The following is a 16,067-nucleotide window of genomic DNA, read 5'->3' on the forward strand; positions in this document are numbered from 1 at the left end:
CAAACAGAAGAAGACGGCCGTAGTGATCGATGTAGCGGTTCCGAATGACAGCAATATCAGGAAGAAGGAACACGAGAAGCTGGAGAAATACCAAGGGCTCAGAGAAGAGCTCGAGAGGATGTGGAGGGTGAAGGTAACGGTGGTCCCCGTGGTAATCGGAGCACTAGGTGCGGTGACTCCCAAGCTAGGCGAGTGGCTCCAGCAGATCCCGGGAACAACATCGGAGATCTCTGTCCAGAAGAGCGCAGTCCTGGGAACAGCTAAGATACTGCGCAGGACCCTCAAGCTCCCAGGCCTCTGGTAGAGGACCCGAGCTTGAAGGATAAACCGCCCGCAGGGGCGTGCTGGGTGTTTTTTTTTTTTTTATACATGCAGCATCATTAGAAGACATAGCATACATTTTCACTGCTATGCAGATGACACCCAGCTCTGTCTGTCCATGAAGCCAGATAACACACACCAATTAGTTAAACTGCAGGAATGTCTTAAAGACATAAAGACCTGGATGGCCAAGCGTACAGTTTGGGCGATTATGGTGTGGGGCTTGGCTTCAGCATACCAAGATATTTGGGGCAATTTCACACTCCCAACTTTGTAACAACAGTTTGGGGATGCCCACTTACTGTTCCAACATGACTGTGCACCAGTGCACAAAGCAAGGTCCATAAAGACATAGAATATGGCTGGTGTGGAAAAACTTGACTGGCCTGCACAGAGTCCAGATATAAAATGAAAACTTCAGGCTTTTACCTTTAATAGTTTTTGAGATACTCATGTTCAAATATTGCCTCGGATTTCAAAATGCCAAATAACATGTGAGTGAGTGGCCTGACCATTTTTCAGATTTTTATATCCATACATCCATTTTATTTTCCTCATCCAATTTATCCAATATTTTTATTTTGTTCTTTCAGCTGCTGCCTTCAGGGGTTGCCACAATGGATCATCAGCTCCCATCTCACCCAATCCCTTGCAGCCTCCTCTGTCACACCAGCCATCTATATGTCTGTCCTCTTTCACTACATTCATGAACCTCCTCTGAGTTCTTCCTCTTTCCCTCCTGCCTGCCAGCTCCGTCGTCAAAATCCTTTACCCATAATACCCACTATTCCTCCTCTGAAAATGGCTAAACCATCCCCACCTTACCTTTCTATCTTTTGCCTCCAAACTCCTCAGCCTGAGCTGTCCCTCTGATGTATTCATTTCTAATCTTGTCCATCCTGTTCAATCCCAATGAAAATCCACCACCTCCAAAACATACATCATATCAGGTCTCACCTTCCCTTTCACTCTTGCTGCTAACTTATTATAAATCACCCCCTGACAATCTTTTGTTGGGACATCCCAGTTTTCATCTTGGAGGACTGTCTTGCACCGCATCGTGTATCACAAAATCACTGGACTCTATATTCTAACTGTTAGCCTTGATATAGTGATAGCTGTGAAATATAAATTGTAACATCCCCCAAGCGTCATATATTTCTGCCTAGAACCAACATGTGTGTTTTCTTTTCAAATGACCGCATGTACTTTGTGAACGCTAAGAAAAACAAAACAAAAACAGTTTATTCTTTTCACTCATAGTCTTCAGCCCTTCCATGATACGGAGACTCACCTGGTGAAGCATCTGTTTGAACTGTTGCTCGATAGGACTGCAGTCCGCTGAGATGACCGGCAGCCTTTGCAGACACACCGCTGCCATCAGAGTCCACGGAGAATTCGCTCTTTCCGCCGCTTCATTGATCTGAAAAGCCGCACGGCAAACAGTAGCGCTGGAAAACTGACGGAAGCCCGTGTTTCCGACGGGAGATCTGCTGAAACGAGACAGAAACTGCAGGAGAGGCCGACTTGCCATTCTTCCACAGGGCGCAGCCATCTTTTTCTGTTGCATTCAATGTACAAGCAAAAAAAATAAAATAAATCCTAACATTAGAAAATGCTAAATAAAACAAAATGGAAGTAGGATTCTTTACATAATTTCTCTGCGGATAGTAGTTTATAGAGTAATTATATTATTTATTGTGTTTTAAGTAAAACGCTACAATGTTTGGTTGACGAAGATACGTTTTTATTAAACACAAAATGGCATAATGTCGAGGGGGTTTTTAAGTACTTGAAAGCACCATTTCCGTTCTCGACCCACAATTCTATGCGGGAAAACGGACAATCTATTTAACCATAACCGTGGGTGTGAAATGAAATTAATATATTTAAAAAACAATAATACGCCACTTATACACCCATACTAAATATTATCATTATATTTTAATTAAATGAAAACGGATTATAAGCAATGTATAAGTGAAGCTTCTACATATATTATTTTTTGAACGTGACGCCACCCCCGCACACCTCCGGGGGTATTACTGGTCTGGTCTGGTCTGGATCGCTTCCTCAATGTCACGTTTGTTGTGTGTAAAATTATTTAACGTCTGGCTGCAAGATTGTGTATAAGTGTGTGGAACATGAATAAATTTAGCTGTATATTGTTTAGCTCACTGAGTACCGTATGTCGACAGCTGTCTGCCCCTCTGAACGGAAATACGGCCTCTCTGTAAGTGCTTTATGGCTATGTTTTCTTAGCATTTATGTTAGCTGGCGGCTAGTTCTAGGCTGTAGCATTTGGATAACAAATAGTATTTTAGATGACACCTTTATAATTATGATTACAATATCAACAGAAGATTATGTTTAATATGACAGGTTCATAAAGTTGTTGCTAATTAAATTGCGTGTGTACAGATGTGGAAGCAGAGCGTTGCAGCGGACAATATGCAGCAGTGCTATCAGGCATCAGGAGAAAGAAGCATCCTCCAGCGCAGAGACTGCGAAGGACTTCAGGTCAGGCACAAATGTACATGCAAATGAAATGAAACAACATAAAGCAAGGTGTGCCAAAATGTACAGCTCAAACCGCCCCAACGCGGTTCTTGAACTCTTCTGGAGGGATGCACCATCATTTTCCAGAAAGATATTGCACAATTAGTTTATTTGAGAGCAACGAAGAACGCCCGAAAAGTTCACAGGCGTCTGGGTTGACTGCAAAATATATTGTGGATGGGGCATTTTGACATCCTGGAAGAAACTGGTTCCATTAGGATGGAAAGAAGCTTATATACTGATTTGCAGTAACTCTGTCTCCAGGTGGCCCATCCAGGTAGCCCTCAGGGGTACCCCTGAGCAAGGTACCGGTCCTACACACTGCTCCCCGGGCGCCCAATGGCTGCCCACTGCTTCACAGAGTGAATGGGTTAAATGCACAGAGGAATTTCCCCACGAGGATCAATACATTAAATAACTGACCACAATATTATTTTCTGAAATTTTTGGTATTGAACCCATTTGTATGTATGTATGTATGAGAGTATCTATCTATCTATCTATCTATCTATCTATCTATACACTGCACACACATATACATCTGTTCTTCTACCACGGTCAGCTCATTGTGTCTGTACTGCATTGTGCTATGGCCTCTGGGTCTCCAATTGAATTGATGGAATGCACTCTTGGTCTCGCTATATACATAAAACATTTTTAAATGTAACTGGTAGCAAATAGCACAGTGGTCACACTTACTCCTTTCCCCCTATGCTGCTGAGGCTTTTAGGCTCTCCCAAATTCAGCTGGGTATCCTTGCTAAAGTACTTCCAAAATGAAGTAAACAAATGGAAGTTTGCTTAGCAAATGGTACATTCAGCTGCTCCCTTATTTCCCAAGGAGTCGCTACGGCAGATGGATCCACAAATTTGATTTGGCACAGATTTCTATGCTGGATGCCCTTTATGACACAACCCTGCCATTTATGCAAACTTTTGGTCTCCTGAAGCACAACATGCGTCTCCTCATGGAGTTGAACCGGGGAGCTTTCACGTGTAAGGTGAATGTGTTAATGGAATGGGGCCAGTTGGAAATTGGTTTGGCAAATGAAAGAGGAAAAAATGAGAGGGAGACATTCCTCACCTGTCACTTAATGGAAACTGCCATCTGAAAGTTATTTTGTTAGTTGGTTATAAAATATAAAATCAGTTTCGATTACCTTTTTTTATTTTTTGTGTCACACTGTTTTCCGGGGTCTGTAATTTGACAATCTGAGCAAAAGGAGAGTTAAATCGTGATAATATAACAAAGCCCCCCTGGATGTCCTCACTGTTCAGCAGTCAGCAGTTCAGGTTTTATCTTTAATTTGAATTTATTTATTTAAAAGGGACAGTGCAGTTTAACATAGTTCAAGTGCAAGACATGAAACTGATGTACCGCACATAGGTTTATAGCTACTGCTAATTTTCAACAATTGTCCCTTGTTGGGCTTACAATCTAAATAGATACATTTTACAATAAAACATACATTTTCATAAAACCAAATTACATCATAAATACAATTAATAGACAATTTAAAATAAAATTTAAATCATTAGTTAAAATGACCACAACTTTGATTTCCCTTTAACCTTCAATGTAAAGGATCTAATGTCTGTAATCAATTTGATATCGGTTGGAAGTGTGTTCCACAGATGACAAGCCTTTTATAGAAAAAGCTGACTGACCGAATGTAGATCTGCAATATAATATCTTGCAGTTGCCGTTCACCTTACTCCTAGTAATACGATTACTATCTTGTCTCTGGATGTATCTATTGAGACACTCTGTGGCCATCCTATTTATACATTTAAAAACGAATTTAAGAAAACACAAACGATTAAAACTCTTAAAACTAAGTAGATTATATTTCTTTAAAATGTGACAGTGATGCCACCGAACAGATTTTTTATCCATTATTTTTAAAGATTGGTTATATAAGGATACCACAGGCTGAATTGTAGATGGTGCTGCTTGGGTCCAAACTGTCATACAATATGAAAAATGAGAAAATATAGAATGCATAAATATCTGAGCTGCTGAAGTGGGTATATAGTGCAAAATTAACTTAAAACAATTCAGATTAGCCTTGACCATCTTAGAAATCTTCTTTACATGCTTGTCAAATTTAAGATGTGAATCTAAGATTATTCCTAAAAACTTAAAATCTTTGACCTCCTTTATTTCTTCGTTCCCTAGGTTGATTTTAAAATCATCAGATGAACTTGAAAGTTGGCAGTTAGCTTTTAATATCCCAGTGTCACAAAATAGATTGTGACTAGTAAAATATCACAATCTATTTTGAATACTCAGTAATATATTATGGATATATGTAATCATTTTTCAGTTTGAATATTTGACATCAAAATAAGAACTTGTAAAATCCTAAACTTACTGCTAATGGGGTATGGATGAATTGGCACAAACCATGTATAGCGGGGGGTGGAGGGGGCACAGCTGTAAGAGGCTGATGGGGTGTTGTTTGTGAATGTCATCATTCAAAAAGAAAGTCACCTAGGAATTTCAACCTGATACCATAAGGCATAGCTGCTAAGGTCCAAATCTCCATGACCTTGAACTCAAGGTCAAAGGTCAAGTTTTCTGAAAATCTTATGAACACAATAAATTGAGAAGGATGTTACCTAGGATTTTCAAAGCTGCATCTATTAGGAGGTTCAGTGGTATGTTTTTGTTTTATTTTTTTAATGCATTCACTACTTTATTTCCTGCAGCACTAAAAATTATCAGCTGCTTGTTCTTGCTAATGTGGCCTGTATTGACATTTTCAGTCACATAAAAAAAGTTGTCTTAATTTTTTTCCCTTTCTCATTGCTATTCCTAACACATGTGCACCACAGTCATCAAATCTGCGCCCTGTCAACCACAATTTCCACCACTGTTTACTGATGGCTTTCACGTAGATTTAAATGTTCATTGTCTGCTTGAGCAGTCTTTCTGACTAAAGCTTCAGTGATGTGTACTTAATCTTTTCCTTCCACCATCTTAATACAAACCCCGAATTAACAGGGTTTTCATACATGTCCCACAGCATGACTGTATTGCTTACCTTTATCATGTGGTGCATTGATGTGAAAGGATGCTTGTCTTCATTCATTTATTCATGTTTTCTCTTTAATTTAACACCTGCCAGCATCATGTTTCACTGTCTACTGTCAGCAGACTAAGCTCCATTAAATAGAAGCACAGCCTGCTGCAGTATTATCATTAATGGCTAATCTTTGTTTCAATCCTACAGCTATTTACCTCCACTGCCTGGACATGACAGCACACTGAGATGGGGTGGGAAGAAGTTTGAAGACTTACCAATTGTTCACATTAAAGCCACATACAACAAGTAAGTGAAAGCAAACTCTTACATTTGTACTTACAATGTAAGTGTCAGAAAATATCTCTTAAAGAATATTCAAGATTCAGTCAGCACTTTCATTATTTTAGTCTTTCCTCTTTGTAATTTCAGACCCATTTGCCGTAGTGTTCTGATTTTATTAAGTAACCATGAAACCTGCTTTCAGAGGGAAAATTGCTGCTTGGATCTGTTATCGTAATTCAGTGAAATCAGATGTTCTGCTGTGATTTAAATTTCCTATTAACAGTCATGGTGGCCATTGCTAAAAGCCACATATTAGTTAGAGTTCACGACTGCTGATTTGTCCTCACTGTAAAAATGCCCGGCAGTTTGCGACCCAGTAACTCGCTGTTCTCTCTACCAGCACTCACATCCAGCTGACAGACAGCGCAGGGCAGTCCGTGGTGAGGACATCCTGCGGAACAGAAGGTTTCAAAAATATCAAGAAGTCGACGCCGATCGCTGCTCAGACTGCGGGCATCTCTGCTGCTGCGGTGAGTTCGATACAACACAACGCTGGGCCACCTCATTATCCCTGCAGAAGATTGTTCCAATTAAATTAAAATTAGAGACTACAGCATCTGCTGCTTCTCCACTTTGTGCAGCAACACTTAATTCATGAATATTAAATGTTTGCTGTAAACAAACTGGCTTCTCTGAGGATTTTATAAAGGCTGCAGGCTAACAAAGTTATGGTCAGACAGATTTTCTTTTTCATTTGTTGTAATCAGCATAGTTGATAAATTAAGTTTTATTATAATGCTGCCATATTCAGTAGAGTTAAATTATACTTTCCTCTCATCAGTTTTTAAATGTTTTTGCTACAATTGAAAATTAAAAGTAGCTGTACACTTTTATTATCAGAATCAGAATCAGAATACTTTATTGATCCCTGGGGGAAATTATTTTTTGTTACAGTGCTCCATTTTAAACCAACATTAAGACAAGACAGACAATACGCTAACTAAGAATAGTACAATATATACATATATATACATACATACATACATAAGTCACTTATAAATAAATATTTGGAAAAGAAACATGTGTAGCTGTAGCAGCAAACAGTGTGTTAAGTGGATGCGTTGTACAGGGAGATGGCCACAGGCAGGAATGATTTCCTGTGTCGTTCAGTGGTGCTTTTCGGTAATCTCAGTCTCTCACTGAACGTGCTCCTGTGACTGACCAGCATGTCATGGAGTGGGTGGGAGGTGTTATCCAACATTGTCTTTATCTTGGACAGCATCCGCCTCTCCGACACCACCTTGAGGGAGTCCAGCTCCATCCCCACAACATTGCTGGCCTTACGGATCAGTTTATTAAGTCTGTTGGCATCTGCGACCCTCAGCCTGCTCCCCCAGCATGCAACAGCATAGAGGATCGCACTGGCCACAACAGACTCCTAGAAAATCCTCAGCATTTTCTGGCAGATGTTGAAGGACCTCAGTCGCCTCAAAAAATAGAGACGACTCTGGCCCTTCCTGTAAAGTGCTGTGGTGTTTTTAGCCCAGTCCAGTTTATTGTCAATGTGTACTCCAAGGTATTTATAGTCCTCCACAATGTCAACACTGACCCCCTGGATTGAAACAGGGGTCAAGTGTTTCCTGGTCTTCCTGAAGTCCACGATCAGTTCCTTGGTCTTTGCCACGTTGAGCTGCAGATGATTCTGCTCACACCACGTGACAAAGGAGTCGACCACAGCCCGGTACTCTGTCTCATCATCCCTGCTGATGCATCCAACCACCGCAGAGTCATCAGAAAACTTCTGAAGATGGCAGGTCTCTGTGCAGTGGCTGAAGTCTGTGGTGTAGAGGGTGAAGAGGAAGGGGGAGAGGACAGTCCCCTGTGGTGCCCCTGTGTTGCTAATCACCTTGTCAGACACACACTGTGGGAGACGTACATATTGTGGTCTTCCTGTCAGGTAATCAACAATCCAGGACACCAGAGAAGCATCCACCTGCATCGCTGCTAACTTATCACCCAGGAGGGTCGGCCTGATGGTGTTGAAAGCACTGGAAAAGTCAAAAAACATGACCCTCACAGTGCTCGCCGGCTGGTCCAGATGGGTGTAGACACGATTGAGCAGGTAGATGATGGCGTCCTCTGTTCCGAGACGAGGCTGATAAGCGAACTGAAGGGGATCCAGATGTGGTCTTACTATGGGTCGCAGCTGGTCCAGGATGAGCCTTTCCAGGGTCTTCATGATGTGGGAGGTCAGTGCCACGGGCCTGTAATCCTGGGGGCCACTGGGACGAGGCGTCTTTGGTACAGGGACGAGGCATGATGTCTTCCACATCACCGGGACCCTCTGCAGACTCAGACTCAGCATAAACAGTTTATGAAAGACTCCACACAGCTGGGGGGCACAGGTCTTGAGGACAAGGGGACTCACTCCGTCTGGTCCAGCAGACTTGCCTGAGTGAAGTCTCCTCATTTGCATCTCAACCTGGTATTGAGTGAAGGTGATGGGTGGGGGAGGGGTGTCAGGAATCTCACAGGAGGCAACATGTGAAGAGAGAGGCTGGCACAGTGGTGTGGCTCTGGATTCCAGGCTGACTGCAGGTGAGGTTGTGGGGGTGGGAGCAGACACTGTGGTGTCGAATCTATTGAAAAACAGATTCAACTCGTCGGCTCTATTCTCACCTCCCTCAGCTCCCCTGCTGTTGGTTGGCCTGAATCCAGTGATGGTCTTCATGCCCCTCCACACCTCTCTCATGCTGTTCTGCTGGAGTTTCCACTCCAGCTTCCTCCTGTAATTGTCCTTAGCCTCTCTGATCTTGTCCTTTAGTAACACCTGGATCTTCCTCACCTCCTCTTTGTTGCCCCCTCTGAAAGCCCTCTTCTTGTTGTTGAGGAGGGCTTTGATGTCCTTAGTCACCCACGGCTTGTTATTTGGGTAACAATGAACAGTCTGAGCTGGAACAATGGAGTCGGTGCAGAAAGTTATGTAGCCTGTGATACACTCAGTAAGCCCATTGATGTCCTCGGCGTGAGGCTCACAGAGTGTTTCCCAGTCGGTCACCTCGAAACAGCCCTGTAGTTCCGCTATTGCCTCCTCTGACCACCTCCTAACAGTCCTGGTGGTCACAGGTTCCCTCCTCACAATTGGCACATAGCGGGGGGTGAGGTGAATCAGGTTATGATCTGACCTACCAAGTGGGGGGAGGGAGGAGGAGCTGTATGCATCCTTGACGTTAGCATACAGTAAGTCTAAAGTTTTCTCTCCCCTGGTGGGACAGTCCACATATTGTTTGAATGTTGGTAGTGTATTGTCCAGTGATACATGGTTGAAGTCACCCGAGATCACAATAAAGGCACTCGGGTGCTGAGTCTGTAGCCGAGCTATGGCAGAGTGGATAGTGTCACATGCAGCTGTGGGGTTAGCAGAGGGGGGAACATAGACAGCCACCAAGATGACGTGAGAGAATTCCCTGGGTAAATAATACGGCCTGAGTCCAACAGCACACAGTTCAGTGTCCGGGCAACAAATCCTTTCTTTGATTGTTATGTTGGCAGGGTTACACCACCGGTTGTTAACTAAAACAGCAAGCCCACCTCCTTTCCGCTTACCGCTAGCGATGCTGTCCCTGTCCGCCCGAACAGTGTGGAAGCCTTCCACGGAAGCATTCTCATCGGGAATGTCCTGGTGCAGCCATGATTCGGTGAAACACATCAGGCTACACTCTCGGTATTCCCTCTGACTCCGTACCAGTGCTGAGAGCTCGTCGATTTTAATTGCCAACGATCGCACATTTCCCATCACGATAGACGGCAGACACGGTTTAAACCTCCTCCTCGCTTCGAGCCTCCGCTGTCTCACCGTCACCTTTTTTCTTCTCTTCTGTCCTTGACCTCTGCATCCCTGATGTGTTTTCCTCCAAATTTCAGCTGGTACTTCTGCGGGCCTGGCCAGCAAGCCGGCCGGCATCAGGGCGATCAGCTGATCTCTGGAGTAAACAGTCCGTGCGTGTAGGAGATGTGCCGCGGTCCCGTTCCTTCATAAAAGTAACAGTTCCACGGCCACCAGAAGAACAAAAACTCTCTCAATCCACATGATTGAGTAAGAGATAGAAAACGGAGGAAAATACAAGTCAGAAAAAAAAAAAATTAATTAAATTAATTAATTAATTAATTAAAATTAAGAGTCTTTTCTACTGGTTTTGAGGGGTGGAAATCTTAAAGAATAATTCTTGTTTACCTCTTTGTCAATTAAGCCTCTTTGTATACATACCTAAAACTAACAGTTGAATACCTCTGGTTACTTTCTCTAGTAATGGCTGCTAAGCCGCGAAACTGTCACAAAGTAATGAAAGCTGCAGTTACTGTTTGTTGAAGTCGATCTTAAGACTCTAGTGAATGACATTAATTGGAGACCTGCTTATTCTGAACATGTTAGAAGTGGCAAAGCAGAGAAAAAGCCATAGACTCAGAGCAATGGTGTGTCTAAAGCTCCTCAACTGTGTTTTTAGTCAAGATTACTAATCACATCGATTAGCCTCAGAACCAGGAGAGGATTTCATTTGTTGGCTTTATTGGACTTTTCTGAACACCGGAGTCAAAGGGATGCTGCTCATCTCAGATTTTTCTTCTGTCCTTCTGCACAGAAAGCTACAGCCAAAGGAGTTAGCTTTGTGCGTGTTGTGGTCAAAGGTCTTGGTCCTGGGCGTTTGGTGAGTAGTTTCTATAAAGAAATCTTTAAAGCTATTCCAGATAAAACTACGATTTATTTTTAATTAGTGTTATTATTTTTGTATCTTGTTGTTTGGTCTGTCTTCAGACTGAAGACAGTTAACAGGGATGGAAGCCTCATTAAAACAGCCTATTAAAAGAATTGTTTTGGCTTAGTAGATGATAAACTTGTACTCGTACTTTTATTTGGTATCGAAATTTGTCATATTTCTGTTAAAGGCAAGCATACAGTCATAACCCAATAAGACAACCAATGAAAAGAGTTGGCTTATTTTCAGACGACTGGACAGGCAAACATGTGAAACTGAAACTTCTTAATATTATATGTAATTTTACCAACATACTGTTACAACATTACATAGATCCTTAACCTCTGAAGCAAATTCTCTGATGGCTGTACTCTGGGAAAACATTGATTGTTTGGTCAGTATGCTCCCATCTGTCTTTCTCATTGGGGTGAGAAATTGCTGATGTTATTTTCACAAGTAGAAAAATGCTACACTGACAGCTCACCAGGACCCATCTATTGTTTTTTGCAATCGGAGGAGCAGCCTTTAGTACAGCAGCCTTCAAAGACATCATGTTAAAGTTATTGGTACGAGTGCATTTTGCTTAAATGTGCACAAGATTGACTTTTTCCTTTTGATTAATCTCATTTTAAAATGTCTTTTATTTGTGTTACCTGTTTATTATGTTACCCTATCTGCACTGTTTGAAGAAGGATTAAAAAAAAAAAAATCTAAAAAAAAAAAAATCAAGGAACCATTTGTATGAAGAAGGAAAATTTACTGCAGGATAACAGGATGAAAATGAAACTAGTTTTGTTCCGCTGACCCTGCTCTGTGCCGATATGCAAGTGGGCGGTCAATACCAGCAAACCTGTCACAGCATGAAGAAGTGGTCCTCTAATTATTTCCAGACTTGTCATAATGAGGATAATTTAAGGAGCGGCAGACATGTTGATCTGTTCCCATTAGCTTTCTTAATGAATGAATGCATTTTTCTCTGCTCTGCAGTCTGCAATCAAAGGTCTGACAATGGGAGGTCTGGAGGTGGTATCTATCACTGACAACACCCCCGTGCCACACAATGGATGCCGCCCACGGAAAGCCAGAAGGACGTGATCTTTGTGTGCCAGAATGCACTGCAACAGGAGGAAGCTTTTGTGTTGAATTATGCTAATAAAGAGTTTTGTTGTGTAGCTTTTCTGGCTCTGAGCTGACCTTACAAAAAGCGTTTTGGGGAAATAATTGCAGATGGGTGTTATTAATGAGCAGAGAACAGGCTTCTCAGTCCTCTGCTGCTACTGTTGGCAGATGAATAAACCTTCATTCTCACTGCAGGCGCTTTTATGTTCATTAGTAGACTGATGTTTGTACACAGCACAGAAACGGCTCTGCGTGGGAACAACTAGTAGCCACAGGAACCCTTGATCCTGACTATGCTACACAGCTGAACCTACAGGACTGCAGATTGATGCAAGATTGCCCAAGTTTAACCTTCTTGTGTGCCTTTTTATATTTTCAACTTTCAGCACATTAGACAGCCACACATCTATTTAACATGATATCAGTACAAAAGTCTCCTCTCTTCCCCCCCTCCATTCTTCTTTTCTTTACATTTTGATAGGAAAATGGGAAAGAAATGCATGGATTTTTTTTTTTTAAACATGCAAGTATACATGTGAATGTAGGATTTAAGGCACAAACAGTTTCTATCATTCTAATGAGCTTGAAAGTCAATATTTGATATGACGACCTTTATTCTTCAACCTAACCTGAACTCCAAGCAAACCTTGTCATTTCTTTAAACAGCCGTCAGGAACAGTTCCCCAGGCATCTTGAATGACAGCCAACATTTTTCCTTTGATGATGGCTGCCTTTTGTTTCCTTCTCTGTCAAGACGATCCCACATTGCTTGAACAGCGTTGAGACCCAGGCTCTGGGAGGCCAGTCCATGACTCATAGTTCTCTACTGTGTTTTTTCCATGCATGTATGGCGTTTACTGGCAGTGTGTTTGAGGTCATTATCATTCTGCAAAAATGGAGCCGTTGCCAGTCAGATGCTTTCCAGATGGCTTAAATGCTGGATAGAAATCTAACCGTAGCATTCTGCATACATGCTGACAGTGATTTGAACCAAAAATTTCAAATTTATTTTGGTCATTCCATAAGACCTGCTGTCAGTCCAGTTCTTGTGTAATTTGGAATACCTCTGCCTTTTTGTATCTGTTTCCATTTCCTTTAGAATGGCTCTGTAACATCCACACGCTCACTGAGACCATGATGAGACTTCAGCGAACAGTAGATGGATCAATTCGAGGCCAGATACACGTCTTTGGTCCTGTGTCAGGTCTTTGCTGAACTTTGTCGTATTTCTTAAGGGATTCACTTTCAGATCTGTTCATTTGCTCTACATCAGAGGTAGGCAACCCCAGGCCTCAAGTGCCGGTGTCCTGGAGGTTTTAGATGTGTCCATGACCCATCACAGCTGATTTAAAGGACTAAATGACTCCTCAGCATTTCTTGAAGTTCTCCAGAGGTCTGGTAATGAACTAATCATTTGATTCAGGTGTGTTAACCCAGGGTGGGATCTAAAACCTGCAGGACACCGGCACTCGAGGCCTGGAGTTGCCTACCCCTGCTCTACATAGTATTTTAACTCCTCCCACTTCATCTTTAGTCCAGTTCATCTTAAAGTACAAATATTATTTTTACTCCTGTTAAACAGTCTTTGGCATTTTTTTGTAGATTTTGATAAATAAATGGGAACAAATTATGTTTTTGCAACAAGCTGCTAGCAACAAAGTGCCTAAATATGCAATTAATTTCTTTTTCTGAGTTATGCTTAGATAGAACACTGGTTCACCCTTGAATTAGGTGCATTTTTATGCTTGAATTATTCATAGATCAGTGTTAGGTGCCTTAACAAAATAAAAAATTGATCTGAAAATGTTCAAATACAAGGACTGGACTTAAAATGAATGAAAAGGCACCCAATGTTCAAAGAAAATTCTTTAGAGCAGGGGTAGGCAGCTCCAGGCCTCGAGTGCCGGTGTCCTGCAGGTTTTAGATCCCACCCTGGGTTAACACACCTGAATCAAATGATTAGTTCATTACCAGACCTTGAAAGATCAATCCTGAGTGGGGAAATGTGGAAATGGAAGCAAGTATATACCAAGTACCATCAATTTTATTGTGTTTCAACATCTCTTCAAGATTTTCTTTGAACCTTTCTGGATATTTTTAACATTTGAGACACCCAGAAAATTTTTTACACCTTAACAGGTGCAAATGTTTTTAACCTAGTCAGTTTTACCATATAAGTGCACATATAGTCAGTGCACGGTTTGGACAAAAATAGATTGCAACAGATGAAATGACTTACAGGGTCATGTGTTTGTGGGTTTCCAGTCTAAATGCTTCAGAGCTTTTTAAAAGCCTCACTGATACAGTGGTGATGAAAAAAAATACAGTATCACAAATAAAATACACGAAGACTAATCTGATGCTTTTGACCTACAAATATTGTATTTCATTAAAAGAACGACTACTATAACATGTGGCTTCCTGCCTGTTATGCCACCTCTGACCCCTGGTGACCCTGAATTGGGTACGTATTTAAGAAAATAGATGGATGAAGAAAAGTAGTTTTACCAACAATCTCCCGCTCTGCCTCAGGTTAAAAGCCTCATCGCTGCATATTTCAAACAACACAATGGGAGCCATTTTGTAAAATGTGGAACAGAACTGAGACTTATTGTCCTGCTGTTAATACAGACTCCACTGAGAGGTCTCATAAAATGCCATCTGCAAGCTAAATATTTTATTCATCTGCGTTCACATGGTATTTCATACACGCTAGAGGTGTTACCAAACTGATAAAACATGACTTTCTAGATTATTCTTTTATAAAGAGAGCAGCTGCAGTATCCAAACTGGAACGTACTGCAAGAGCCCCCAACTGTATTACACTGCATGTATTTTAGAACGCATAAATGAATAAATCTTGTAATTAGGCTGATCTTCCAAAAACAACACATTACCAAATCTATTAATAAAATTAGGGATACATATGCTTGTTATCGCACATTTTCTAATTTGATTAAAATAATTTTGTGACACAAAGGAAAGAAAGGAAAATTTGAGTCCAGCAGTGGATTTTGTCTCTACGGGCTCCGCTTGCATGACCTCGGATTTTAGCTCTGCTGAATACCAGAAACAACAGTGTAAATTTTTTATTCTATTCATCTTTATTTATGACACCAAATCATAACATTTGCCTCGAAGTGTTTTTTCCTCAAGGCATCACCTGACCTACCCCTGACTATATGCTTTTTTAAAAGTAGAGAGGTTGTCTGCCTCCTGAATCCAAACTGGGAGCTGGTTCCAGTGAAGAGGGGCCTGAAAGCTAAAGGCTCTGCCTCCCATTCTACTTTTAAACCACAAGCTCTCTATTGGGGTGATACAGAACTATGAGTTCTTTAACTCATTCACTGCCATTGACGTCTATAGACGTCAATTACGTTTCCAATGGGAGGGGCTAGAATACAACCTCGGGCAGCTTGTCAGTGAACATCAGACTGCTTGAAATGTATTTTTCACAAAAAGCTCGTTTTCTCCCTTTTTGTGGTCAAAACAGGCATTTTTGGTGGAACCCACCTCTCTTCTACAGCTGATTACTAAAGAATGGCAAATGGTAGAAACAAGCTTTTTTTTTTGGATGGAAGAAGAGAGTCTGTTCTTCATTTTGGTAGGTTCAGCGTTTATATGATCATAACACACAGTTTTCTGTGGCTCTTCAAAAATGAGTAAAAATGCTCAAAAACCCTGGCAGTGAATGAGTTAAGATAAAATGAGGCCTGATTATTCAAGACTTTGTATGCGATCAAATAAAAAGTTTAAAAAGGTTGTATTCACCATGATGTCATCAGTTGATTAACAAAGTTTTGAGCCTATGAGCTGTTGCTCATAGGCTCAAAACCCCAAGCTGTTGAAAATAGAGATGGGAATTTTGACTGAGAAACAAAGGACACTGGATGCTCACACAGCAATGACGTGTCAGTTAGGCCCACTCTAAAGCATACCCTACCTTACTTTCTGTTTTACCCTACAAGAGACAATAATTTACATAATGAATGCCATGCTGTACT

At 41.4% G+C, this 16,067-nt stretch overlaps 2 protein-coding genes across 3 annotated transcripts in view; one reads left to right on the top strand and one right to left on the bottom strand.

Moving 5' to 3' along the window:
* The window catches only part of mrpl46 (mitochondrial ribosomal protein L46), an 11,302-nt gene extending 9,396 nt beyond the window's left edge, over positions 1 to 1,906 (bottom strand). Inside the window, exon 1 of one of the 2 annotated variants that reach the window (XM_080884646.1) lies at positions 1,616 to 1,898. In XM_080884646.1, the coding sequence (XP_080740772.1) occupies positions 1,616 to 1,891 (276 nt within the window). In that variant the 5' untranslated portion in view covers positions 1,892 to 1,898. Of the gene's footprint in view, positions 1 to 1,615 lie in introns of both variants that reach the window. The other variant, XM_080884645.1, reaches the window with a different exon arrangement.
* Positions 1,907 to 2,363: 457 nt separating this feature from the next.
* Positions 2,364 to 12,116, top strand: mrps11 (mitochondrial ribosomal protein S11). Its single transcript, XM_080884566.1, has 6 exons — positions 2,364 to 2,554; positions 2,743 to 2,841; positions 6,116 to 6,214; positions 6,591 to 6,720; positions 10,831 to 10,896; positions 11,932 to 12,116. Exons 1-6 carry the CDS (start codon positions 2,466 to 2,468, stop codon positions 12,037 to 12,039), a joined length of 591 nt encoding a protein of 196 aa, XP_080740692.1. The 5' UTR covers positions 2,364 to 2,465; the 3' UTR covers positions 12,040 to 12,116.
* The last annotated feature ends 3,951 nt before the right edge of the window (positions 12,117 to 16,067 follow it).

Source organism: Rhamphochromis sp. 'chilingali' (genome assembly GCF_963969265.1).
Source record: "Rhamphochromis sp. 'chilingali' genome assembly, chromosome: 6".
NCBI lineage: Eukaryota > Metazoa > Chordata > Actinopteri > Cichliformes > Cichlidae > Rhamphochromis > Rhamphochromis sp. 'chilingali'.